Here is a 12,535-nt window from a genome sequence, read left to right on the forward strand (position 1 = left end):
CATCCATGTTTGAGCAGTATATTGTCAATTTAATAGCAGAACCATTTTCAAAGATGAGATAGAGAAATTATTGTATCAAGCATGTCAAGGCTGAAATAATTTGTTCATGACAGGTAGTTTTGATTGCCCACCCACAGCACTCACGTGTGTCGCTAATTTGCCACAATCCCTGATCACTACTGCCTGGACCTGTTAGAAAAACAATGGCTCAATGCACTGCAGGGCCTTAAATTTCCCACAAGGTGTCACAATTTCCCTATGTTGTATTTTACCTCAATTTCTCTGCGTGTGATGATCACATCAAGTACCGAACAGTTACATCCTGCTACGAGGAAGTAACATTGCAAAGAGCACAAATCCTTTCATCTCTAGAGTCTGAGCACCTCCCCATCAAGCCTGATGCCTGATGCTGCAGTTACAAACACAAAGAGTGGAAACAGCTGTGAGAGTTCAGTGCTGCAGCTCCCATGCTGTACAGACTGGTCAGCTGAATTTTTTACAGTGTGTTGCAGTGCATTTTAGAGTGCCATTATGGACGCTGGGCTGAAGATTTTAATTATCTGTGTCTATTTCTTTGGTATGATGAAACTTTTTAGAGTTTTTTTCCACATTCATTCATTCATTCATTCATTCATTCATTCATTCATCCATATTGTTTTCATGTTTTAGTCCGCTTTGTTGCTGATAACACTGTTCTTTTTTCCAGAATGCAGAGCTGAAGATACAGTGACTCAGCCCATGGGGGATATGATTGCTTTAGAAGGAGAATCGGTTACACTTGGCTGTAATTATAGCACAAGCTATACACCGTATCTCTTCTGGTACATACAACATCCAAATGGATTTCCTAAGTACATCCTGAGACGAGACACACTTACAGCTGGGGAAACTGTGCCAGGGTTCGAGAGATTTGATGCTCAGCTCAACAAAGCCTCAAGCAGCGTACCTTTAACAATACCAAAGGTGCAGCTGTCTGACTCTGCTGTGTATTACTGTGCGCTGAGGCCCACAGTGATGATGAAGTATTCACCTCCTGTACAAAAACTCTGGGTACAAAGGGGAACACACAGGAATCTCTGCTGGGTTTCCTCTTCTGCAGTGCAATAAAATTATATTGCAATTCAAGGTTAAAACCTGTTAAAATTTGCATACTGAATGTATTAATTATTTATAACAAATTGTTATAATGAATTCATATAATTAATTCTCTAATTCTACCATCTGGTCTGGTATGACTTGTATTTGGGTCAGAAGTAAACACTTCCATTGTTCTTATTCTGAAACGCAGTGCATTTCTGTGATGTCATTGTCTTTTAAATTTGCAGTTGATTTGCAATGTGCAGTCACAATGCAATTTTTATTATGCATTTTTGTTCTATTTGTTATTTTGTTATGGTGTTTTCCAATTTGCAATTGTGCTGTGATAATGCTTCATTGCTTTGGATGTCTCGACCACCACATAAGAATGAGCAGAGTTAGGACGAAAATAAGATGAATGTAAAAAGGGTGTGTATATTTAATTGGGGGTCAAGAAACCAAAGTACAAGTTACAAACCCTATCACTGGCAAAACCTGCAAATGACAGGTTCAATAATTTTAATTTAATTCACATTCCCAGTCCTGTTGCCTCTCCTAAAGCCCTTCAGAAAAAATGAGAAACATTACTTGAATTCACAGATTGTTACAGGCACAAATATTAATTATTTGCCAAAATGTATTCTTTGAAAAAAATGCCAAATTTTGATAGAATGTCTCTGTTTGGTGTATAAAGGAGAAGCTAAATACTAAAATCGGCCAAATATTAGACTTTAGTACGGCATTACAAGGGTAAGTACATGTTGAAGTTAATTCAGTAGTCTCTTTGCGATTTATATGTAATCAGTGAAAATAAATCCTTTTGCTACGGACCTTTATTTTGTTTATTGTGTCTAAAACCAGAGGAGGAGCTAAATACTCATTGAGTGGGGGAAGTTTCCTGTTAAAACTATGCAGAGGGATTCAGGAGTCAGAGTGGCAGACCTGATCTGTTCCAGCTGTGCTGAAAGTCAGTGTCATTCTGCTATTATTTCTGATCTGTGGTATCACTGTAAAGCCCAAAAAAACTCAAGGGATTAAAAAAAAACTGGTGGCCAGACTGAGACTCCATAATGTTACTATGAAATACCACTTGTATGGGTAAATGCAAAGACAGCAGTAGGTCATACTGATATCTATCTTGGATGAAATTTCTTAATTGTGCAATGTGAAATGATCATATTTATCAAATTAATTATTTATATTGGCAAATTAAATACATTGACAGTGAAGCAATAGCTCTTCCGCAGTTTCTGGAGGAGAAAAATAGTTACTGGGTTGTTATTTAATTGGATGACATACTGTTTCATCTTGTATGGCAGTAAATTGAAAGCCACACCTGCCAATTTGTGATGAAGTGGCATCAAAAAATGGCACGATAAGATAAAAAGCACAGTTGGCATTGAAAATGGTCAGCATACCCTCCCATCTCTGCAATTCCATTTATCTACATTTTCGGACATCCTGAAAAATCAATGAATACAGATGAATGAAAATGAAAGCAAATCTGTCCCAATACAAAAACTACTACTTGGACAATAAAAACGTCACACCGCTCAAGATTTATTCTTGATCAACTGATTGGAATTGTTTAAGACAGAGTTTTTCAGCAAGTGGGCTGTCCAACCTTACCAGGAGTAATCCACCACAATTGGACATTTTGTAAAGTTTTTGTGGTTAATGGGATAGTGGAGTGTCGTGGAATTTTTAAATATTTAAACGTGTTAAAAAAAACACTGGCGAACACTGGTTTAAGATTCTCAAACTGTTTTTTAAAATTCAGAGGAGGAGTTAAATAGTTGGTGAGTGGGAGGAGTTTCCTGTTAAGAGTTTGCAGAAGGAGTCTGAGTGGAGGACTTATTTTCTTCTAGTTGTGCTTGAAGTCAGTGTTTCTATCAGCTATCATGATGTTGCACTGTTTATTTCTTCTGTTATCAACAATAGTGGGTGAGTGGCATGCTGTATTTGTTTCTCATTTGAGGGGGAACTGTACTCAGACTTCCTGCTTGAAAACATTCATATTGATTCTGAAATTGATTCAATTATGATCTACAGTATTAATTTAAAAAGGAGATTTTTCATTTCTGTGAAAATTAATTAAGGATGAAACTACGATTGTGGTTTTCTTTTGCAGGTAACAGCTTTGAAGATGCAATTACACCGATAGCTAATGCAGTTCATGCATTGGAGGGTAGCAGTGTTATGTTGTCATGCAATTACACTGGCTCAGCAAACAATCTACAGTGGTATCGACAATTTCCAAGATCTAAACCTGAGTTCCTCCTCCTGATTGTGGAATCCTCTAAGTATGTTATAGAAGCTGACCCTCCATATCCCAGGCTCTCAATTGAACTTGATAAAACGACCAAACAAGTGCATCTGGAGCTCGCCTCTGCTGAAGTGACGGACTCTGGTCTGTACTACTGTGCCCTGCAGCCCACAGTGACAGGAAACATGTAAACTCTGTACAAAAACCCCCGTTTTAAATGTTCTAGCAAATTGCATATTTTATAAATACATCATTTGTGTTAACAAAAACACACACTCCTGTCTGTCTGGCTGATATGGGGGGGGATTTGTTTAACGCGTTTTTAATTTGGGGCTGTGGGGACAGTTATTACAATGGCATGAACATATGAATCAGTGAATGGAAGGGTTCACCATTTCAAATAATCCAAGAGTAACTTTCTTTATCTCGGTGTTTCAAGAAATCCCTTCTACAGAATTTCGATTTCATCAGCCACCCAAAACACTCAGATATGCCTCTCATCAGCCTCACTCACTGGAGTGCAGTGAAAAAAAGAGAGAGAGAGAGAGAGTCAAATGAGATTTTATAAAGTCATTAAAGACCCCTGAATATGATGAAAAACAAATGATGATGAATTTGCCAAATAACTGAACACTTGAAACTGAATTATTATGTCATAATCAGAAATAAACTATATTGCCCCATCTTACAGCATGTTACTAATATTACATCTCTAATAAACACACGCATATTCAGTTCATTGCATTGATTACTGACAGGAGCTCCATACTGATGACATTTGATGGGCTGTATGGTCATTAAACTTGTGCTTCTTATGTTACTCAGTCCCTGAATAATATGAAGGGAAAGCATTTCAGTTAAAAGCTATATTGTATATTTACCCAGTGAGCGGCAGTAGAGCAATGCAAACTTTGGTTCAAAACTCATATGAGCACCTCCACTTACAGCCTGACAAAAGAGTATGTGGGACTATAGCAAGAGGAGTCCACAGTGAAACATTCACAGCTGCATGCCACATTATTTACAGATTTCTTTCTTTTTAAACCATTAGATAGATGATAAATATATACATAACTTATGACCTGGAGTGTAGTTATGGATATTGGGAGAAATATTATACTTATCATTTGTGCATATTGCTTTGGTATGATTTAACTTTTTGCATTGTTCTTTTTTTAAACTTTTTTTTACATTTATTTTGTTTGATGCATGCTTTGTGGAACAGATATATCTTTGTTTTTACAGAATGCAGAGCTGAAGACGCAGTGACTCAATCCGCAGGAGATGTGTTTGCTTTAGAAGGACACTCAGTGAAACTTGGCTGTAATTATAGCACAAGTGATACATCACCATATCTCTTCTGGTACATACAGTATCCAAATGCATTTCCTAAGTATATGCTGAGAAGATATGTATATGGATCAAAAGACACTGCGCCAGAGTTCAAGGAGAGATTTGATGCTCATCTCAACAAAACCTCCAGCAGCGTACCTTTAACAATACAGAAGGTGCAGCTGTCTGACTCTGCTGTGTATCACTGTGCACAGAGGCCCACAGTAATGGTGAAGTATTCACCTCCTGTACAAAAACACTGAGTACAAAGGGGAACATACAGGAATCTCTGAACTGAGTAAGTAGGGTTGATGAACAGCTACCTGGTCGACAGGGAAGGAGAATGGTGGTGGAACCACATCTTTCGAATGCATCATTTTAAAACCAAACCACAAACGGTCGTTGAAAATAAATATTGATCATATTTACACTGATGCTATGTGTCTGTTCATGAACACTAAATATATATTTGAGTTTCTGACAATGACCAAATCCAGAAGTAAAAATTTAGGCATTAGCCTACTCAAAATTCAACTGAATGCCTTCACAGATAATCTTATCTGGAGAGAACAAAACCAATTAAAAAAAATTTTTCAATATGGGAGAAACAAGTGAAATGAAAACTTAGTAATGATGAGTGAGTGTTTCTGTGTTCTCACAACAGAGTGCAACATTAACACATAAATAAGCAGAAATAAGAAACAAACAATACAGCCAACAAACTTAGAACGGCTGTTGATGGTGCATCATAGCAGCCCAAGCCCTAGCAAGCCCTTTACAATTAAAAAAATGCAACCTTCATTAGCTAAGCAAGCCAGTTTACAGTACATTGATGTTCAGAAGCTATGTTCACTATAAAAATACAAAATACCAAAAACAGGTATAATTAAGGAATTTTAATTATATTTCATAATATGCATGCTCTTCCTGCTGAATATTTTATTTGATATAACAAAGCTTAAAGCCCATTATCCTACATCAGAATGAATGATACATCCACTGTTACAGTATATGATTTAAATGTTTCAGTGGATCGATAATATTTAATAGAAGAATTTTTAGCCAAATGCACATCTTTAGCTAAAAGGCCCAGCCTTTACACGCATTGATGTCCTTCATAACCTGGAAGCAATATTACAGGCCCACAGCCCCACAGGGTAACACAACATCACCCAAGGAGTGATGGTTTAGTCGGTGGGATTGTCTGCATCTCATTGTGCACCAGCAGTCAGGGTGAATCAGCCACCCACACTGACAGCACTGCAAAGCTGCTGGAATGCAAAATAAAAAGTGGCAACTGGATGGACTCACTTATCTGAACTCTACTGAACAGATGTCGCATTTGTGAAGCAACCCAGCACATACACTCTAAACTGGAAGGTCAGTCAGAACATTATTTTTAAAAGTGGTGGGATTCATCAGAGAATACAATAATCGAAAGAGAATGCCAAATTCTCTGTTTCATCTAAAAATGACAGTATTTTTACTTTCTTTTGCACTCTCAGGTCACTGTTGCCCCTCCCACACATCCTCACAAAAAAACTAAGGCACATATTCTCCCTCAAATTCTCTCTCCTCTAATGACCTGAATGTTCACCTCAAAACAAGATGCATCTTTTTGCAGGGCTGGTGTTAATTGTTACCTTCTGTAAGTTACATTTAGAGACCTCATCAGAAGACATTGATGTGTTACAGTTACTAATCATTCTTGTGATTACTTAATTGTTATTTTTATTTCTGTATGTATTACTTCTAGGCATGTCCACTGGAGAAGTCAAATTACTAAGCAGGAGAGAAGAAGAACAAGTCTCAATGGAATGCATCTTTAGCACAAGCAGCTCGAACGAATACTACTTCTACTGGTACCGTCAGTACCCAGGGTCAGCCCTTCAGTATATACTGCTCAGGGGGTACAGATCTCACACGTCAAACTTTGCCCAAGGACGATTTGATGCAACCGCTGACAAATCCAGTGGCAAAACTATTTTGACTATTTCAAAATTAATTCCAGAAGACACTGCATTTTATTACTGCGCACTGGTGCAGCTCACAGTGATATATTAATGCCAACTCTCATACAAAAACCTGCTAGGATTCCACAACTTTGAAGCTGTTTTTAATCAGAAACAACAAGATGTTGAAGCCTCAACAGGAAATGCCTCTCAACGTGTTATCTACATATTTGGTCCCAGTCCAATGCACCTGTGACTTGTTTGTACTGAATGTAATACACTTTGTGGTGTAAAAATAATGATGATGAGATTTTTTTCTCTTGGGTATAATTTCTGCATTCGTTTTTCACAAAGCTTGCCAGTGATCCAGCTCTAGACTATAACTGATGAAATGTGATAATACTAAGAATTTGTATTCCATCAAATCGCAAAAGGGTTCAATCTTAATGCAACATTCTACATGTAAGGGTAACTACTTGGGAGATTGTAACAGTAAAACTTTACTGGAACAATGAAATACACATTGGTCCTAAACAATTTAGCACTATGAGGCTATATGTCTTAAACCCCATCTCTCGAACACAGAAGGGGCCCCTTTTGTGAAGAACAGACAACCTTTGAAAGTGATAATGCCTCCACTCACCTCTCAGTCCGGGTGAAAGTTATATTCACCTACGCAATAACATCTCTGAGCTGGAAGGGAGATTCTCCATCCCTTATCACACGGAAGATGAACAGCTGATTAACTCAATACATTACATTACATTCATTTGGCAGACGCTTTTATCCAAAGCGACGTACAAAAAAGTGCATTTCATGGTCGTAGACAACTGCTAAACACGGGTTCAGTAAAGTACAATACTTATTTTGTACAGCTATGTTATTATGTTTATGTTTTTTAGGCAACACACAAGGTGAATCCATCCATCAAAATCACTCCTTATACCTGATGGAAATGGAGAAAGCATCACTGTACTGTCAATATGAAACTACTGACAGTACTCCTCGTCTCTTCTGGTACATCCAGCAGGAGAATAAATCACCACAGCTCATCTCAGTAACTTTAATGCCCATGGAATGCAATAAGGAAGATACAGCAGATCATGAAAGGTTAACAAGACCTTTATATGAGATAGCTGCAGCTGTGCTGTCTGACTCTGCCCTACTACTGTCTCTGAGGCCCACATGTTGATTCTGTTTCGCTCATAGGAAACCTCCTTGCCTAAGCCCTGGTCATGGCATTTCAAAGGCATTGGCATACATTTGTCTTTTAATAGAATCTATGTATCATATTGCTTTTAAAGCCATTTATGTATCTGGTCTTTCTGCTGAAGGGATTTCTCTCAATATGAAATAAAAATTAGCTGCAAGACAGAAGGGGTAAAGTAACAGATCACATATACGCAGGATACTCTGGGAAATAGAGTCCTCCAGGGGCCTGTAATGAGACCGCTTACATGACCCACATCTCAGCATCAAAATACATAAAGAAGTCATTTTTAACAACCTAGATTTTTCCAGACATTTTGTAATTTTAAATGAACACTGACACACATAGCGTGTTAACTTGGCTTCTTGCCTCTTGTGCCTGCATTTAGGAATTGTCTGGATTTCTGTGTTTCTGATGATGATGATGATGATGATAATAATAATAATAATAGTAATAATAATAATAATAATAATAAGTTCCCAGTGTCCTAGCTAAAGTCCCATCCTGGCTCTCTCATCCTGCTTCCTAATCATTCGCTGCTTTATTTGGCCAAAAAATGTTCTCTCCCTCCCCATAGCTGATGTATGGTGATTGTTCTGGTGCAAAATGGCTGCTGTGCATCGCCCAGGAGAGTGCTACACATTGGCTGTGGATGTGGAGAGTTCCCCCTCATCACTGTAAAGCACTTTGAGCATCTGGAAAGGTGCTATATAAATACAAAGTTTCATACATTCTTATTTAATTATTATGTAATAATTATCACTGCTATTCTCGACCCATTTATAATTTTTTTGAACTCCAAAGGAGGAGCTTAATATTCAACAAGTGGGAGGGGATTCCTGTTAAAACTATGCAGCGGGAGTGGATGATGTATTTTGTTCTAGTTGTGCTTAAAGTCTGAGTTTTTTTCTTCCTGAAAGCTATCATGATTTTGCAGTGTTTGTCTCTTATATTTTCAACAATGGTGGGTAAGTAACATGCTTAATTTCTTATGTCTGGTACGATAATCTTTTCCAAATAAATTCCAAATCCAATTAAATCCAAATTTGCTATTGTTATTACCTGGAATAGCTCATTGAGCTAACTATACTGTATATTAATATTTTCATTCTATTGTATTGGCAATAAATGTGAAATATAAGCAGTCATACTGAATGAATTTCAACCCATTATTTCTGCAGGAGGCAGTTTGGGGGATGCAATTACACCAGTAACTAATGCAGTGAAATCTTTGGAGGGCAGCAAAGTTACTCTGTCATGCAACTACACTGGCACTGCATACAGTCTGCATTGGTATCGCCAGTTCCCCAACTCTAAACCTGAATTCCTCGTCCTTGTTGTAAGCAAAGAAAATAAAAATGGGAGGTTTTCTGCTAAACCTGACAAAGAGAATAGCCGTGTGCATCTGGAGATCTCTTCTGCTGAAGTGGCAGACTCTGCTCTGTACTACTGTGCCCTGCAGCCCACAGTGACAGGAAATCCATTTATGCTGTACATAAACCTGACACTGCCTGAGACAAGACAGAAACAAAGAAATATAATTTAATTTTAAATGTCATCACATATTTCTTCTTATATTATTATTTTCTGCAAAATGGCCGCTTATGTAACCAAAGCTCATGGTAAAATGTCCAGTGTCAATTCAACTGGACCAGAGCAGGACCACATGTACTCTGTAAAAGTTGATTTAACAATGAACATTTTGCTGTGCACCCACTCCTGTCTATATGAATATGTCAAAAGGGGGGATTTGTTTAATTACTTTTTAAATTGGTGTGTGTGCATTCAGTTGCTACAATGGAATAAAGAAATGAATCATTCAAAGGATTTAATTTAGAAAATTCTGTAATGGGAATACATTTAATCTCTGTGTTTCAAAGTTTCCTCTCTGAAGAAATAAAATATGGGTTCAATTGTTTCAGTTGGAATTTCATTCTTTCAAACATTGTGTTACTAAAGTGTTAATTCCCAAATAGCACAAGCAGAAAGCAGCTTTGATCCAAGACATCTGTATGGGCCCAGTGATCTACCACGTGAACCTGATTTTCCTTAACTATCAGATATGGATGCTCTTTCCATGATGGAAACACAACTGACAGACAGAAGTCTCCCTTTTCATACTCAATATGTGCTGTCGTGTTTTGTTTAAAAAAAAAATCTTTTTCTGTGGAAACTGGATTATGATGCTCAATAGTGTTTTTGTATCCAGAGGAGGAGCTACCAAGTTAGAGAGTGAGGGGTGGTTCCTGATACAAGTTTGCAGAGGGAGTCAGAGTGAAGGACTTAATCTCTTGTAGCTGTGCTTGAAGTCAGTGTTTCTTTCTAACATTCATCATGATGCTGCACTGTCTATTACTTCTGTTTTCAACAATGGTGGGTAAGTAACATCCCACATTCACTTATCATTTGGGCTGGTTGTTTGAAACATCATGCTGCTAAGTTTAAATAGACTGTACTGTACTGTATATACTGTATAAATAAAAGTTATGTATCAAAGTCATTTAACTTTAACTCATAGCCTACCAAGTATTTCATAAATCTGAATACAAACCTGTATTTTCACAATGTTGGGGAGAGGTTTTATTTTATTGTACTTGAACTAGAATACTTGAACCATATTATGTATGTATGTGTGAATTATTGTGCACTGTTTGTGAATTTTTTGCAGGTGATAGTTTTCAAGATTCAATAATTCCACTAAAGGACACAGTACATGCCATGGAGGATAGCAATGTTTCACTGTCATGCACATACACTGGCACTGCAGGCCTTACAAAGTATCTGCACTGGTATCGTCAATATAACACATCCAAACCAGAATTCCTCATCCTCATTGGAGATGTTCATGGGAGTGAGACGAAGAAAGATGGACGATTTAATGTTAAACTTGAGAACAGCCGTGTGGATCTGGAGATCTCCTCTGCTGAAGTGACAGACTCTGCTCTGTACTACTGTGCCCTGCAGCCCACAGTGGCAGGAAACACATCATCTCTGGACAAAAACCTGACAGCACTTGAAACCAGTTGCAACATAAGAACATTACAATGTATGAAGGCATAATGATGCAAATTTGCAATTCAGCCCATCCACACTGCATTTACCTAAATGGCAAGCATAGAAACACTGTTCAAATTTTACCTCTCCGCTTTGAGTGTTTCAAGTTTTATATTCACTAGATATTCATTTATCAAACTCTATTCTGACAATTTTAAGACAAAACCCAGTTTTGTGACTTGAACCTCTGGGTGATGTGTTTGTATTATTATATGTGCTTACAGTATTTCTATAAGTAATTTATTTTTCATGTCATATTTAACACTATTGCAGATGAACTGTAGCAGAATGCTAACAGTTGAATTAGAAATGAACTCATGAACTGTGGTGTCATAAGTTACTTATAATCAACACTTATGTGGTATGATTATCTGAAAAATAAATAAATGAATGAATAAATAAATACCATGAACATTCCACAAATAAAATGAGATTCTTGTAGTAACAAATTGAATTATTGGTTCACAAATAAATGTATCTGACACAAATAAATGTAGCTAGAGATACTTTGATAAAATGAGGGACTTGGCTCCCTGAATTTGATTAGAACAGAGGAAAAACAATCAATTTGTCAAAACTGTCTCAAAACTTCACTTCAATAAATCAATAAATCTATGCATAAAATATTGTATCCATTTAGTTAAATATTATTGTATGTGTGTATATGAGTTTGTGTGTGTGCTTGTGTGTGTGTGTGGGAGTATGTATGTGTAATTAACAACTTGCCTAATACAATGCTCCCATAATAATATAATTCATGAAATTTATAACTGGTTGAAAAATTAAGATAAAACAGACAATATAAACCAGTGTTGCCCAAATAGTACATTGTATCTTGATCCTGTTTCTAGAAATTCAAGATTGCCATGAGAGTGTGATGAGTCCTATAGCTGAACTTTGCAGACCCGCTATGCTAACTCTCCTGTAGTACTGTGTGACCAATGGTTTATGAGATATTCACGAGGTTGTGGGTTAGCGTACTTGTCTATTTAACCCAAGTGAATGCAGTGCCAGACTTATCAGTAAAAAACATATTAAAGCATTCTGATATCACTGAGATTCTGGTTATCTATATTTTCATACTGAAAATGGAATCTTTCCCATTTCTTCTACCATAACTCAAGTAATAATTAGTTTTAAACTTAAAACATTAGTATAGACATGTGTTATGTGGCATTATAACAGCATTTTGAAACAGTTTTTGAATTTGATTTTGTATTTGTCAGCCACTCAAAGCACTTCGATGTGCTTCCTATCAGCTTTACTCACCAGAGTGTTAGTTACTGGGGAAACAAGACCAGGTCAAAACCTAGTATATGGCTGGACCTCGCACACTTCATCCGGCCGACCAATGGTGTAACTCCATCACTCACTCAGTCACAGACATTCGCATTTGTATGGCTGGCCCCGCTGTTGCGGTCCAGCCAAAAACAGTGCTTCATTTGAACTCTGTACTGTAGTGTCTTCAGTTTCCCACAAGATGTCACTGTTTTACTAGGTCACATTTTTTGCTCAATTACTCTGCTTCTTGTCGTGTCAGAGCACTCAAGTCACCAAGAAGTTGCCATTAAAGACTAAACAGTGACCACGTCTGATCTTAGAGAGAGTTGTCAAATGTGTTTGGATAAAATGATTACATATGCT

General features: G+C 37.2%; 1 protein-coding gene across 1 annotated transcript; it reads left to right on the plus strand.

The window, feature by feature from the left end:
• Positions 1 to 8,700: 8,700 nt before the first annotated feature.
• On the plus strand, positions 8,701 to 10,897 carry LOC135257940 (uncharacterized). Its single transcript, XM_064341159.1, has 3 exons — positions 8,701 to 8,805; positions 9,019 to 9,366; positions 10,506 to 10,897. Exons 1-3 carry the CDS (start codon positions 8,763 to 8,765, stop codon positions 10,895 to 10,897), a joined length of 783 nt encoding a protein of 260 aa, XP_064197229.1. The 5' UTR covers positions 8,701 to 8,762.
• The last annotated feature ends 1,638 nt before the right edge of the window (positions 10,898 to 12,535 follow it).

The sequence above is a fragment of the Anguilla rostrata genome, chromosome 6 (genome assembly GCF_018555375.3).
Source record: "Anguilla rostrata isolate EN2019 chromosome 6, ASM1855537v3, whole genome shotgun sequence".
Lineage (NCBI taxonomy): Eukaryota > Metazoa > Chordata > Actinopteri > Anguilliformes > Anguillidae > Anguilla > Anguilla rostrata.